This window comes from Macaca thibetana, chromosome 7 (assembly GCF_024542745.1).
Source record: "Macaca thibetana thibetana isolate TM-01 chromosome 7, ASM2454274v1, whole genome shotgun sequence".
Taxonomy (NCBI): Eukaryota; Metazoa; Chordata; class Mammalia; order Primates; family Cercopithecidae; genus Macaca; species Macaca thibetana.
The window spans coordinates 53156375-53171655 of NC_065584.1; the positions used below are offsets into that span (position 1 = coordinate 53156375).

At 46.8% G+C, this 15281-nt stretch overlaps 1 protein-coding gene across 4 annotated transcripts in view; it reads right to left on the reverse strand.

Annotated features, from left to right (window-relative positions):
- The window catches only part of SAMD4A (sterile alpha motif domain containing 4A), a 228881-nt gene extending 216717 nt beyond the window's left edge, over window positions 1–12164 (reverse strand). For 2 of the 4 annotated variants that reach the window (XM_050798253.1, XM_050798250.1), the window contains exons 1-2: window positions 10947–11183; window positions 10189–10805 (exon numbers count right to left, since the gene is read on the reverse strand). In XM_050798253.1, the coding sequence (XP_050654210.1) occupies window positions 10189–10384 (196 nt within the window). In that variant the 5' untranslated portion in view covers window positions 10385–10805; window positions 10947–11183. Of the gene's footprint in view, window positions 1–10188; window positions 10806–10946; window positions 11184–11242; window positions 11336–11975 lie in introns of those variants that run through there. The other 2 variants (XM_050798252.1, XM_050798251.1) reach the window with 2 other exon arrangements.
- Window positions 12165–15281: the final 3117 nt, after the last annotated feature.

Below are 15281 nucleotides of genomic sequence, written 5' to 3' on the forward strand. Positions count from 1 at the left end.
AGAGCAGGTGCTCAATAAACAGGAGCCAGTCTTATTCACAAGGATTATTCTGCTCAATGCTAAAGGCTCGTCCAACTCTGATGAAGCCCAGGCCACTGCATTGTTTGGGCAGCCCTAATCATCATAAAGTTTTTCTCCGCTCTGAGCTAAATGAACGGCAGCTTCCACCCACTGCCCTCTACATGGACAGAGAATTTAACCCTTCAACTCCAAGCCAGCTTTCCGAGTAAGCAGTGACAGCTCTCTGCTCATCTTCTTCTCAGGTCACCCTGGCTTTCGAGTGCCCCCCACCATCCTGTCTTCTCTGGTCACATCCTGATTTGTTCATCTCCCTCAGAGTGTGTACCCAGAACGGCCTCCTGGACTCCAGGAAGAGTGCGGCTGGTAGCACAGACTTATTCTGAGTACAATGACTGTATTACAGAGTTTAGTGGCTTTGGGGGCAACCACATTGTGACATTATTCATATGAAGTTGTAAGTGAGTTAAAAGCCAGAGTCCCTTTTTATGCATGCTATTGAAGCACCAGGCCTTCTCTAGCTTAGGTTTAGGGGATGCCAATGTACGGGCTACACTTTAGTGCTTTATATATCATCTTGTTACATTCAAATATTTTGATCATGATTCTGTCATCAAGCCATCAGCTATCCTTCTAGGTTCATCCATAGATTTGACAAACACCTTCTCTGCTTGGATTACACTGAGGCCCTTGCTGTGGCCCCCAGTTTCACACAGGTATAACCTGACAGCACCCTGCCTTGGCTGCACCATGTCTTTCTAGCATTCTGCCTTGGGGCATCTTTGAGACACCTGCAGAAACATGTACAAACCTGAAAGTACAGGGACTCGGTACCTCCGGGACAACCCTTGGCCAAGGGAAGAGGGGAATAATGGATACGTGCCTACCTCATCTGTCCTTCAGCTACTTCCCAGGCACATTCTGTGTGGCTCCTCAGAGGATCCCTGTGGCATTAAGCCCCCGCTGCCCACAGCAGTGACCAGCTTGGTAATGCAGGCTTGTGTTGACTCTTCCTCCTTCCTGTTTCTCTCTTTCTAGCCCCTTCTCCTGTTGCCTGGGATCAGTGCCCAAAATAAGCCACCTGCACACCAGCCCTTGCCTCAGGCTCTGCCTTCTTGGGGACCCCAGGCGAAGTCACACTCCATCAACACTAGTGATAATGTCCAACACGTGAGCTTCAATGTACAGCACCAGAGATCTCCCTTCAGGCAGACAGTGGCTGGAGACAGGCCTGTAACAGTCACTGAAACCACTCTAAAGCCACACAACTAGATTCTCACCTACTGCTATTTCTTCATTAATTCATCAGGAAATAAGAGGCTTTGTCAAAGCCTATGCTGAAACTTAGAGATGGGATTCCCTGTGATCTGCCTGGAACACAGAAGTCTCTCAGCAAATGCTATCCCCCCTCCTTTCCCACTGCCCCATCAGATAGGAAACGGCATTAGTTCTCCATGGTCTATCCTCCCACTCATAGCAAAACCATGCTGGTTCCTATTTCTTCATCCATACGCTCACAGATCATGTTTTAAATATTCTTCTGGTATCTTGCACAGGCCCAACATTAACCTCTGAGATGCCTACAATGTACAAAACCTGGTTTCTCCCTCCTTTTTCCTTTTTCAAACAGAGACAAGGTTATTTATCTTGAGGCACATGGAGTGGTTCTGAAGTCAGATGGTTTGTTTCTCCCATTCATTTACCACTCTTCAAAATTTCAAAACTGGTTCAGCATTGACATTTTAGTCATGCATTTTAACTGTGTTTAAATCACATGTTTGGTGCACATACACAGATAGAAACGTATACAATGAAAGTCAATGTTGTGTATGTATTTATGCTGCGCACACAGATGCTTGGATTCTATGACAGATCAGGATAAGCTGCTTCAGAAATTCCAATGATGGCACTTTACGGGAGTGCTCTGGGGAAGCAGGGGAAGAGATCTCTCACATTCAGTCTCTGGAATGAACATTCCTGCTCTTTCCAGCTCAACTTTACAGCCCATAGCATCAGAAGAAAAAAAAAAAAGAAAGAAAGAAATCTTTCCCGGAGCCTCATTTTCCATAAGACACTGATCACTAGAGTGCCTGGAAATTTCAGCATATCCAAAAAGCTCAGGGAAATTCTCCAGCCTTCTTCAAACCCAAACTCAGTGCAGGCTGTGAGAGGTAGTTCAAAGAACCAGTGAGAGAATTATTGCTGAAAGCAGTCTATAAAATTCTCAAATAATTTAATGAGTGACCATATTACCAAACTAAAAAGTGTATTTCAGTGCTTACATGCGTAAGTAAAACTTGAACAGATTTTTAAGTCAATAATTCCATCATATGAAACACACCTGTACCACTAGGATACTATCTGACTAAAGCAATCCATGGGGATTTTCCAGGGCAAAGTGACTTCAAAGTGCCCGTAGACACTTAGCATGCATTTTTGCACATTACTAGTTAGGACTGACCATAGTGTCCACCTTGTCCTGTCTTTCTCCTTCCCCTGCCTTCCAAAGAGGTCCCGCCACCAGAGCTAAGAAAGATTTGCTTTGCTCTGCATGTGAAGTCAACAGAAAACTATAGAGAGACTCAGAAAATGACCTTCCTCATAGCAGCAAGTTCAAGGGCTCTAACAGGTTACTGCCATTTGATAGGGGCTGAGACAGGAGAAAGAGCATTGGACTGAGGAGAGTCAGATTCTGATCCCAGATCTTCTGGCCATAGCCTTGTCAACCAATGTCTTGTCTCAGAGCCTGGGAAAAACCACTGCCCTTGGTCAGATTTCCAAACTGCTCTCCTAGGACAGTTAGGTTTGGGGAGTAGGGGATTGGGGGGACATCCACTTCCCATAAGCCTTCATCTAAGTTCTCATTTGCAAACAAAAACCTTCTGACACATAGCCATAAAACTTGAAAGCTACTGCACCAAATTACCTCTAAATTACCTTCCATTTCTAACAGTCCACACTCAAAGCATGGTCTGCAGATATGCAGCATCAACATTAGCCTGGAGCTTGTTACAACCCCAGGTGTTCAGCGCCACCTCCCCAGGCCTCCTCAATCAGAGTTTTCAGTACAAGATCCCAAAGTGATATGCATGCAACTAAATTTTGAGAACTAGTCTACGACTCTTTATCTTTTCCTCTGTTTCAGATGTTATTGCTCTACACTAGTTATAGTCAAAGCATCCTACAAAAATATCCCACTAGGAGAAGCCAAGAGAACTATTACTAAGTCTTATAATGTTATGCATACTTAAGTGGGATGAAAATACTAGGTGACCAGATGTTCCATTTCCCTATCTTTAAATATGCTGGAAATCATAGAGTGTTGGGACTGATTCTCCACTCACCAAGCAATCACTCATGATGGTGAATATCCCTCATGCTCCCCTCTCTCTAACCTATTGACACTCATCCTTCAAAGGCCCAGGAAGCCTGCCCCTTCCATGGCACATGCACAGTGTCCCCTGCATGTGTGGTTTCCTTGATGAAACTGGCATTTGAGGTACTACAACAGCAAGAATCTTCTGAGCCCTAAAAGCACTTACTTCACGTGACACAGTCAAGTTTACTTCTTCCATTCAGCTTCTTCAACTGCCCAATCCACCCTGTTCTCTCCTTTCACTCAATTTCAGTTTTGTTCTCTAATCAGAACCACAGCACTTAGCAACTGTGTATGATCAAATTATTACATCTTTTCCTATGTTTGTTTCAGCTCTGCAACTGGAGTATAAGCTACTTGAGAGGAGTAATGTGTATTTCAGCTTTTGACGGGCCCTGGGCTCTCTGCTGGGGTATTTGGTAAATGTATATGTGCCGAGGAACTCAGTCCCACTTTCTTACCAGCTACACTCTGTCAGGTACCATTATAATAGCACTGTATTATCTACTGTGTAAAAGAAACCACTGAATCATTTGATTGTTTTTTCCTAGTAAACTAAGACAAGAAAGCTATTTTAAAATGTTGATAAGTGGAATGGGAACAAAACCCTAGAATGAGCTTCCGGGTTCCAGGGAGTCCCATGTTCCTACATAAAAGCAGACGGGTCCTCTGAATTCCAAGCTGACTCTTGGGATGCAGGCTGCAGAGCAAGGCCCAAGCCTGGACTCTCGGCCCCTGTTCTAACAGTTCTGCTTTCTTTGGGAAAATCCTGCCTCAGGCAGCTTCAATGGAAGCAAAAATAGCTCAGAAGAGATGTCTGATTCTGCATCTTAATCTATGTGAATTGGATGAGCTCAGTGAGGCCTTGGAAGGAATGATCAGGAGAGATGAAAAGGAAGAAACACATTAAAATCTCAAAGTAGTGATTGTATATTTTAAAAAGGAAAAGAAAAGATTTCTAAGAGCACCACACCTTTCCTAACAAATGAGTTACACAAGGCACTTCACCCACAGATGAAAACCCCAAATTTCTCCTCGGGTCAAGGAGAAGCAATATTTTCCCTCTTCTCTGGTGTTGTCAATTCTCTTTAGAATTAGACTTCTGTACGACAGTCTGGGAAGTTTTCAGTTACTTCTCAGCCTCTTCAACCGTCATCTTGTGTCCTCATTTGTTTACTTAAACAAAAACAAGCCAATTTGCTGTGAAGTTTGTCTGCCTTTTACTTGCTTTGACGGGGACTGTTTATAATGTATACTCAATTGTTGAAGGCCGTGAGCACCCAGGTGATACAACCAAACCCAAATTATTCACGAAAAAGAGTACAAATATGTATGACCTGCTACAACTTACAATCAGCAGTAAACTGCAGGGTCATCCCAGAATGACCCAAAGAAAATTACAAAACCCTAAGTGAAAAGTGCTTCGTATATAGAGCCCCTATATATTTCATTCAGCAAAACGATTTCTTCTTTTCATATTCACCAACTGAAGGAAAAAGTGTTGATAAGTTATTTGGGAAAACTGGGTCAGGGCTGCATATTTTTAGGAGAGACAGTGAAAAAACAAAGCTAAAACATAGAAGGTGGGTCCCAGTAGACTCATATCTTTTTAGGGTTCCAAGTCATTCTCAATCTCCTCTTTATAATCCTTTCTGATAAGATTTCTGATCATTTAGAATAATATTATTTATATCAATTCTATAGTAATTAAAGGCAAATTTAAACCTGAGGGATAGAATAGATCCTTGCTGGATCATTAACAAGTAACTTTCGGACAATAACAAGGTTTTATAATCACCATTTCTCAGATAAGAAAACTGAGGCTTAGAAATTATTTAACTAGCCCAGGCTGATTTAAAAATCTATACTCTAAAAATCTGCTACAACTTATGCCCTCCTACGGCTATAAGTAAGTGGCCACCTGGAGAATACTTTTTTCTCTATTTCCATCCTTCCTTCCCCTGCATATGCCAACGTGGACAGCAACCAAGCTGCCCTCAGAAGATAATGCCACCATGTGGCCAAAATGGAAACTGTCTGAACTAAACTGGCTCTTCCACTCATGCCTCTCAGAGGATCATGCATGTAGGCCCATACATTAAAGGGGATAACACTATATTCTGCATGGGAGATACCTTCTTGCCCCCTCTTTACAATCCTTTTTACATTAATATATCGAACCATCTCCTATTCACCTCTCAGGACTCAGCTCAAACGTATCTCCTCCTCAGGGAGGTCTTCCCTGACTCCCCAGGCAATAAGCAACTAGGTTCACAATGTTCCCGGTATGCCTCTCCTGGTACTTTTTATCCCCATATCTATGCTTCAGCACCTATGATTTTATATTAGTCATTTACCCCACACTGAGAATATCTATCATGTACTAGGCACTGGACTAGAGTAAGTTACTTTTGTATTTCCATTGTATAACACTGGTTCAGGAAAATAGCAGGCAGTCAGTCAGAAAATGTTTGTTGAATGAATACATGAATGAAAAAACTACAAACAAGATCTTATCCATATCATCAGGAAAACAACTTCTGCTGTTTTCTTTTTATTCCATTTGTAACCTTAAAAAGTAACGCAGGGGCCAGGCGCGGTGGCTCACGCCTGTAATCCCAGCACTTTCGGAGGCCGAGGCGGGCGGATTACCAGGTCAGGAGATCAAGACCATCCTGGCTAACACGGTGAACTTCTGCTGTTTTCTTTTTATTCCATTTGTAACCTTAAAAAGTAACGCAGGGGCCAGGCGCGGTAGCTCACGCCTGTAATCCCAGCACTTTGGGAGGCCGAGGGTGGCGGATTACGAGGTCAGGAGATCAAGACCATCCTGGCTAACACGGTGAAACCCCATCTCTACTAAAAATACAAAAATTAGCCGGGCGTGGTGGCGGGCGCCTGTAGTCCCACCTACTCGGGAGGATGAGGCAGGAGAATGGCGTGAACCCGGGAGGCGGAGCTTGCAGCTTGCAGGGAGCCGAGATCGTGCCACTGCACTCCAGCCTGGGCAACAGAGTGAGATTACCGTCTCAAAAAAAAAAAAAAAAAAAAAAAAAAAAGTAACGCAGGGTACAGGATGGCATACTTGTACTACAGAAACCAAAACCATAAAAATCATGGAACCAACATACCTACCCTCTAATGACAGCAAGTTTACACAAATATGGGGTGAAATTGACAGCCCCTCATCCCATTCTAAATGTGTTACACCCAATACACTGTGATTAAATTTTTTTAAAGTTAGAATTGTGTCTAGAATAAGAGTAAGTACATTCTGAGAGGTAGTCTTCCATCTCCACAATTTTTTTTTTTTTTTTTTTTTTGTCTCAAACATCACGATTTTGGATACTCTTTTCTCTTGTATTTAACTATAAGTATAGGAATTTATTGCCATTTACTTACCACAAACATACACAAATCGTGTATATTTTGTGGGTTACGTTTTTGTGGATTAACTTATAAATCTCTATGAAAAATATATTTCAAGTCCAAGTGACAAAAGCCATAAATAAATAATGCCACAAAACCTATTTTTCTTTTGGAAACTTCAGGTAAAGTCAGTGGGTTGCATTTTTGCCACTTGTAGGTATCAAATGACCTGCTAGTCCCGGAATTGAGACTGGCCAGAAGTCTCAATTGGGGCAGTAGCTGTTCAACTGGGGCAGTAGCTGAAGAGACTTATCTAAGGTTATAAGGATTCTGGAAACAAGACTGTACGAGAGAGCTGATCATGACTGTATCTGTTAAAAGAAAAACACACCCACAAATAAATCCATAGGGATCAATTCAATTATTTTCTCAGAATCTCCAATGACCATGAGCCTGAGGCAAAGGATGAACCAGTGAATCACTAGATTCTCAGTAAATTTAAAAGAATGAAAGCACCAAATTACATCCCGTGGATCTCAAATGAATCATGTTTAATGTGCAGGATATCTCACTATTTATTTTTTTCTTTATTATACTGAGATCGAGTCCCAGATATGAATTTGGTTCCCATTCACCAAGTTTTAAAATCTCTAAACACTAGATGAAATGTGAGGGTTTTTAAATTGATGATTACAAAATAAAGTGATACAAGATGACTTCGGTACAGGAAATCTCAGCCATCCAATGAATGAGTCATTCTGCACAGCCTAGTTTTCTGAATTGGTAAGAGCCTTGCACATGAAAACAGCTCGGAGGTTAATTATTCTGGGTGTAAATATTTCCAAAGTATATTGAACATTTCCTTCTCTTCTTAAAGAGTGTGTCTAAAAATGTATTCTTTCCATAGTTCACTGTTAACAACAGTAAATAGCAATTACTGGTTTATGTTATTATAGAGTGGTGCCTGCAAGGTCAATGGAGGGTTCCTACTCTAATATTTCCAAGCTTTCAAAGTTTCTGCTCCAATTCTTGCCTAAAGTTACAGTTTTTCTGTCTTTTTCCTAGTTGTCAGGCTGTCAGGGGTCACCTTTTACTACCGATTACAGCAGCTCCTCACCCCATTCTAAAAGTGTTTACCCCCAATACACTATGGATTATTTGTCAAATTTTTTAAATGTTAGGATTGTGTCTAGAATAAAAGTAAGTACTGAGAGAGGGCCTGAAATATTCTCTTGGATTTTCATACTATCTACTCTGGTTGCGAGTGGACTTTTTGCCCCCTTCCTGGTTCTTGGCTAGTTTCCGGATACGCAGAGAGCCACACTACAGACTCAGGTATGCTATGATGACTGCTGATGCTCTTTATAATCCCCACACTCCAAATGTAAACCAAATCATCACATGACCTAAGAAATTTCTGTCCTGGCCACACAACAAAACAAGTGCAAAGATTTCCGTGCAGGCGAAATGTCTAGGTTGAAGGATTAATCCAGAAACTGGAGAAGAGTTCCTATCTTACATAACAGTTCTATATTTTGTATATCTACATCATTTAGCAGCATGAACAGGTGGGTATCTTATACAAATAAGTATGGCCAAACATTTCTTAAGGGAAAAAATTACCAAATGACTTAAAAAAACTCACAGTTCAGTGTTTTTAACTATGAGATTTTTTCAATTAGGCCATCTCATTTTAACATTTAACTGTTTTACTTACTAACCTGCTATATTGGGAAAAGTCATCTCCATTACTCAAAGGGAAAAAGTGCTGCTCCAACATTTGAATAACCTAAAGATGAGTTTGAATAGTCCCTACCAGCACTGAAATCAAGCATTCAACCTAAATGGCTCTACGTAAATCCTCTGCAATCTATAAAATGCAAAAGTTTATATAACCCTGTTTGTCAAACCTGAGAAAGTAAAACGGAGCAGGTAAACCAGGCTTCCCGCTGAAATTAAGAACACAAGCAAAGAGGGTGGATCATCAATTACCCTAGTTATGCTTCCACACCCCAGTGAAGGAGGCTGGCCCTCCAGCTATTTATAAACGTGGAGCTCAACTAAAGGGGGCCCTGTCATCACCACCCCAGTGAGTCCAGGTGTGAGCTGGGAGGCTCGGGCTCAATGGAATCTCCCTCAGTACGGCCCTCCATACTTGGCCATGCAGGATCTTTCGGGTGCAGTCCTGTCTGGTCAGGAAAAGAACTGTGAAGATTTCCAGCGGTCACTTCCACCCTATGATTCTATATATGGAAGCATCCCATTCTAGTGTTTTCACCATCGTGCACACCATACTAGGGAGGAGGAATGAGTAGGCCGGCTCGCTTCTTGCTGCTCTGAAGGCACACTCACTTTAGTGTCTCCCAGGCCCCACTGCCCTGGACTGGACCTTGTCATCAAATGGCAGCCCAGACCTCTGCTGAGCTTTGCAGGCTCGCAGCTTCAACATGGAACAGCTGGAAGAGGACCCTGCATTCTTTTCTCTGCATAAACACTGGGGGCTCTGTTCACCCTCCTGCAGCCGCATGAACTAAAGAATTTCCCCTATCCAAAATCACAACCATCAGACTTTTCCCCCATCCCCCAGCCTCCTCCTACCCTCCAGGATATAATTTCAGTCTGTCACCACCCACGCTAGCAAATAGGAAACTGCTGGACCTTTCGACTATATTCACTTTCCATACTAGTTGAGGTGTCTGTAAATACTAGCAGGGTAATATGAAACGATTCTGTTCTATTCAGTAAAGTTTCCTGACGAGAAGCATTAGGGAACCCACTTCATGCCTGTCCTTTCTCCAAGACCCTTTCTACAAGATCTGTATCAATATGGATAATGTCACGAGCGGTAAGCTTAACCCCATAATACACATACTGCAAATGTCATTTTACTAGTCTGTAGCGTCACCTGCATATTATTCTGAAGACGAAGCTCTAAAACCAGAATATCCGTGGGGAAAACCGAATAATAAAATTGGATTTTCATGTACTCCCCACACAGCCTTATCCAAGCCTGGCTTCTGAAGGGCAGTCCCGGGCATCTATCATGTGTTGCTGAAATCCAGCGAGCCACGTTGCCCAAAAGAAGAAGGAGGAAGGAAAAAACACACACACCCAGAAAATCCAGACTCTACGTGACGTGACTTACTTATTTCCCAGGAAACTGCATGAGAGAAAAATCAATCATTCATGCTACGGTAGCTACCACACGGAAGGGGCTGATGGAGTTCACAGTGGACAAAACCCCAAAGCGGCCGGCGGAGGTAAGTGGGCGGGGAGGGGGGGCGGGTAAAGGAGGGAGCGGATTGCGAGGGCCTCGGGGGCCGCGCGGTCCGGGTCCTGGCGGAGCGGCTGGCGGGGGCGGGCCCCGGCCTGGCCCGAGGCAGGAAAGCGAGGGGCGGGCGGGACGGTGGCGGCCGTGCACTTACCGGGGCTGTTGGCCTCGCGTTCGAGGACGTGCAGCTCGGCGCAGTCGGCCAGCGAGTGCTCCAGGCAGAGCTGGAGGAAGCGGGCCTGGGTCTGGCTCACGCGCTTGAGCAGCGACAGCAGCGCAACAGTCTGCTCGCACTCGTTCCAGCCCTTAAACCAGCCCGCCAGCACCCCGACCTGGTCGCGAAACATCATGGTTAGGGGGCCGCCCTCGGTCTACAGAGCCCCCTGGGCGCCCCAGACCGCCCCGCCCGCCCCAAAGTTTGGCGGAGCCGCAGCCCCGCAGCCGGAGACGCGTTCCCGTTCCAAGGTGGCTCTGGTGCCCGGACGCTGCAGGTACTGCCTGGGCTCCCGCCTCTCTCGTCTGGTTTCAGTTACGTTCCGGTGGTTCTGGCTGATTTCCCCAGAGACGATGACAGACAGTAGCACGGAAATGTTTCTTTAAAAAAAATAACGACTTTTTAAAAATCCCCCACAAGGCACACAACTGAATGAAGAATGCTTTCTCCCCCCTTCTTGCAGCTTCGGGATGGTGATTTCCGGCGTCCTGGGGTCTCCTCCCCACTGGGCGGCAGCTCGGACCCTTCACGCCCGCATTCCCGAGCGGCGATCACCACTGGAAGGAGAAAAAGAGCTGCAGTGAGACCTCGGCCAGCGGAGGAGCGCGCCCTGGGGGACCAGGGCATCAGAGGGGGTCGGGGGTGGGGGCGTCCCGCGGAAGGTTGGGTTCCCCGAAATCTGGCCGCCCCCTCCGCACCCGATGCGGGAGATGGGTTATTCCCGGCTGGGGAATAGCGAAAAGCCTGCTTCCCAGGTGCGGGAGGAGACCCCGCGGCTTCCTGTTGCTGCCGCTGCCAACGGCTGGTGCTCCCCTCACACCCCGCCCGGGGTGGCCTCGGGCGCCGTGCCTGCGAACGCCAGCACCAGCAACAGATCTTCCCCGCGCAGAAAACTTGCAATGCGGCTGCGAAGGGGCGCGGGGGTGGGGGTGGGAGCTAATGCAAAGCAGAGGCGGAGGCAGCGGCAGCCCGAGTTCCTTCCTCCTCCTCTTACTCCTCCTCCTCCTCCCAGAGAAGCAGCCGAGTGGCTGCAGCTCCATCTACAGCAACAGCCAGCATCTCCACCGCCAGGCGCCCCTCTGGATTTAGGCCGTGAGCAGCCGCGGCAGCAGCTCGAGACAAAAATAAACTCTCCCCACCCAAAGTTCCGCGCCCAGCGGGCGGCGGCGCAACCCAGAGCCCCGGCTCCCCCGCACCGCGCCGCGCCAGCCCACCCGGGAGGTCTCCCAGGGCCTGCTCTGGCCGGAGTGGTCAGTGTGCGCGCGCGTGTGCGTGTGTGTGCGCGCGTGTGTGGCAGGCATCCTGCCGCCGCCGCCTACGGGCGGGTCTGTCCGGCCCGGCGCCTCGCCCGCGCGTCGCAGGCCGAGGGTGGCACAGCCCCGGGCACACGCCGCGCGCAGGGACTGCCGGGGTCCGCAGCGCTACCCCCTGCGGCAGGCGGGGCGGCCTCGCGGGGAATGCGAATCGACGCCGCAGGCACACGCCCCCCAAAGACAGCAAAGAAGAAAGTTCGGCTGCGGGGGTTCCCCCAGTCCCAATCTCGGTTCTGGTGGCCGCCGCCGGCGGGGAGAAGAGCACAGCGGCTCAGCCTTCAAGGGGCGACTCGCTTCCAACAACACGCTGCTTCCGACTCCCAGAACTTCTCGGGCGGAGGGGGAAGCCCCCGGGGAGGGGACCCCAGTGACCGGCGGGTCCCCCGCCGAGGGCCGTAGGGAGGGAGCGCTCACCTCTGCGCGGCTCATGCCGGCGGCACGGGGGCCCTTGCGCGGGTCCGGGACCGCGGCGGCTCTCAGCGGGGTTGGGGGCGCCCGGAGCGCGGGCCGCCGGCCATGCCGTCGGGGCGGGCGGCGCGGGGAGAGTGCGGCGCTTCGAGTCGGGGCCGCCGCAGCCGCTGCTGCTGCTGCCTCCAGTGTCGGCTCGCGGAGGACTGAGTCGCCCGAGCCGGAGCTCCCCACATGCTACTGATTAACATACACCATTACATCATGGGCTTGGCAGGGAGCGCCCGAGCGGGGGGAGAGGAACCCGGGCGGCGGCGACGGCACGCGGGGGGAGCCGGGGGGAAGAACCCCGGACCCGGCGCAGGGAGGGGGGACGGATTCCTAAGTGGGGACCAGAAAAAGGGGAGGGGAGCGGAGTGGGAGGAGCTGGTGGCGCAGAGGGGTCGGGTAGAAGGAACCTCGGAGAGGAGCGAAGAAGTTCGAGGAAGAGGACGGGTCCGGGTGAATTTCTTCCCGCGGCCGCCTGCGTATTCTGGAGGGGCCGGGACACTCAAGCCACTCGAGCCCCGACAGAAAGGGACCCGAGGGCGCTCGTGCGGGGGCGGTGCTGCCACCCGCTGCTCGTCCTTGGGAATGTGGTTCGTCAGCTCGGGTGACCCTCGGCCCTTCTGGGGCCCGGGGGTGGCCGAGCTGTGTGGCCCGCGGGCGGTGAGACCCGAGGTCACTGCAGCAGATGCTGGGATGGTTTCCGGGGATCGTGGAGGCGAAGGGTTCAAGAGGCTGAGGGGCAATGCACAGGGTTGGACGTGCCCAGGCGCTGGGCTCCGTGCCGCCCTAGTCCAAGGGCCTGGCCCGGGTCGGGTGCCAGATGCCCTTTCCTCTGGCGCAGGCTCCTAGAGGCCGGCCCGGTGCCTGGCTGAGTCCCACTCTTCCCCGGGGAGGCGGCCCAAATCCTGAGACCGGTCGGGGGAGCCGTGCCTGGCGCGCGGGCTGCGGCTTCGGGCCTGGAGCGTAGGCGAGCGCCGCCCTGGGCGACAAAGAGGCGGGGCGAGGCCACCTGTCGGCGCTCAGGCGTCGCCAGACCTCACAAGCTTCACCTGGATCTGGAGAGTACGCACGGCAGCGGCCACACGGGGGCTTCAGGTCCTTGCCGCGTGAGAGGCGAGGAGGGCGCGGCGCCAAGGCTGAGTGGTGCAGGGTGGGCTGCGAAAGTGCCTGATAGTCTTGCAAGTAAAGGTTTGGTTAAAAATACCCTAAACCCTAAAAACCTCTGTACCTCCTGATATGGGTTGAATAATCGCAAGGAGGACTTGATGACTAAATCTGGTCTATCTCCGTGATTTCAGAGGAAGCACTGCTCCCTCCAGCAACTTGAGGCTTTGTTTATACAGGAGTAATTCTGAGAAGGCAATGAAACGTGTGCTTCAGACCAGCCTTTCCTACTCCTGCTAATCCACTGTTTTGAAGAGAAAGTATCTGAGATATTATTCCACTAATTAACGCTTTTGTTTTCCAACTCCAGCATATGTCCCTGGAATTTCAATGTTTTCTTCCCTTCCTCCTCAAATTTAGTTTCTGCGGCGTATAGGTCGTTTCAGACACGTGACAGCACCTAACCATCTGTTAGGGTTTTTGAAAGGTCTTGTCGAGCTGCAAAAATGTGGATTTTTTAAAAAGTTAATTATTAACCATACAGGTAAAGTATCCGCATAATTTAATGAATATTTTGCCCTATTTAGAAAACAAGAAACCTGGAGTCAGTGTTTTATTTTTGTTTTATTTTGTTACTGTAGAGGCAGGACGGCTTGATAGATTTTGTCCAAGAGATTACTATCAATTAGCTAATTCTTAGTAATAACATATCAGGAAATAGGGAGGATTAGAGAGTATGGTCAACTTCAGTATATATCTTGCTATAAATTGTAGGAAAAGCAGATGTTCTTACAGGGCTTTTGGAAGCTCCCAAGAGTGAATTTCTTTTAAAAGAAAGTGAAAGAAATTTCATTAACATGTGTTTTCACCTGCAACTTACTAAAGGTATAGTAAAACTAAAAACAAAACAGAAGAAAAAAAAGAAAAACCTCAAAACGCTTAGGTTGGCGAATGAAAATACTGCCATCTACTGGAAGAGTGTGGTTCTTACAACAGCCTTTGACCTAAGAAAAGACATTGATTTATCTGATTTTTGAATTCTTACTGTTCAGGACACTCTGTAAGACATATAAAGTTGAGCATGACCTGAGCTGTCAGTACTCTTGTATTTGTTTGTTAACAATTCCTTTCCTCTGGGCAAAAGAAAGGCAGTATAAATGAAACCCAGGGATATGGCCTTGCTATTCCCCCAGAGTGAAGTCATCACTCTAAAGGAAAAAAAAATACCATTCATTAAATATAAGTTATTGTATTAAGTGTGGATTTTTCCTATGTCAACCTGGACCCAGTATTATTGATAAATAAGTGCCTAACATTTAGTAAATATTCACATCACTTGAAAAATGAATGAAAATATCCTTTCATTAAAAGATATTACTATGTCTATGTTCACTATATTCGTATTTATTCATTTGAAAAATACTTATTGTGCCACCTTGTGCCAGGCACTGGGTTAGGCAATAAGTGCCCTGAGTATTCTGAGTACCAAGTACAGGCACTGAGTACACAATGGGGTACTAACCAAGAGATACTCTGTATGAATAAAACACAGATCAGATTGTCAAATGAATTAACATTCCCAACATTATTTTGCTTTTCTCCTCCTTGGAATCTGGGAAGGGAAGAAATTGTTTTCTGAGTGAATAAAACTTTTGATCAAATAATTCAAATGTTCAGATGTTCCAAAGATTACTAATTCTAGATAAATCATTGACATATTTATAAATCACTGCTTAAGAGGATGTCTGGGTATTATTTGCATCAATAAGAAACCCCAAAGATTTCATGTTTATTTTAAATTTATATTTCTTCTAGAATAATCTAAAACAAAAGAAATGCATTCGATATAAAAACATTAGAGCTATAAGCTTTAATTATTTGCTTTATAAATGAGCAAAAGTATTAAAATCTCTACATAAAGGGAAATGACAATGGATAATTGCCATTCATTTAATCATTTGATAAATATATAGAACACTTGTTCTGTGCCAAGTCCTCAAGATAAAATGTTAAGACATTTGGTATTTTTTATCTAACACAAAAGCCCATATAACAAACATATATATGATTATATTATATATCAAGAAAATATATAAATAAAATTTCATATATTCATTACACATTTTTAAATGCATATATGTGCCACAGGAAAATGTGTGA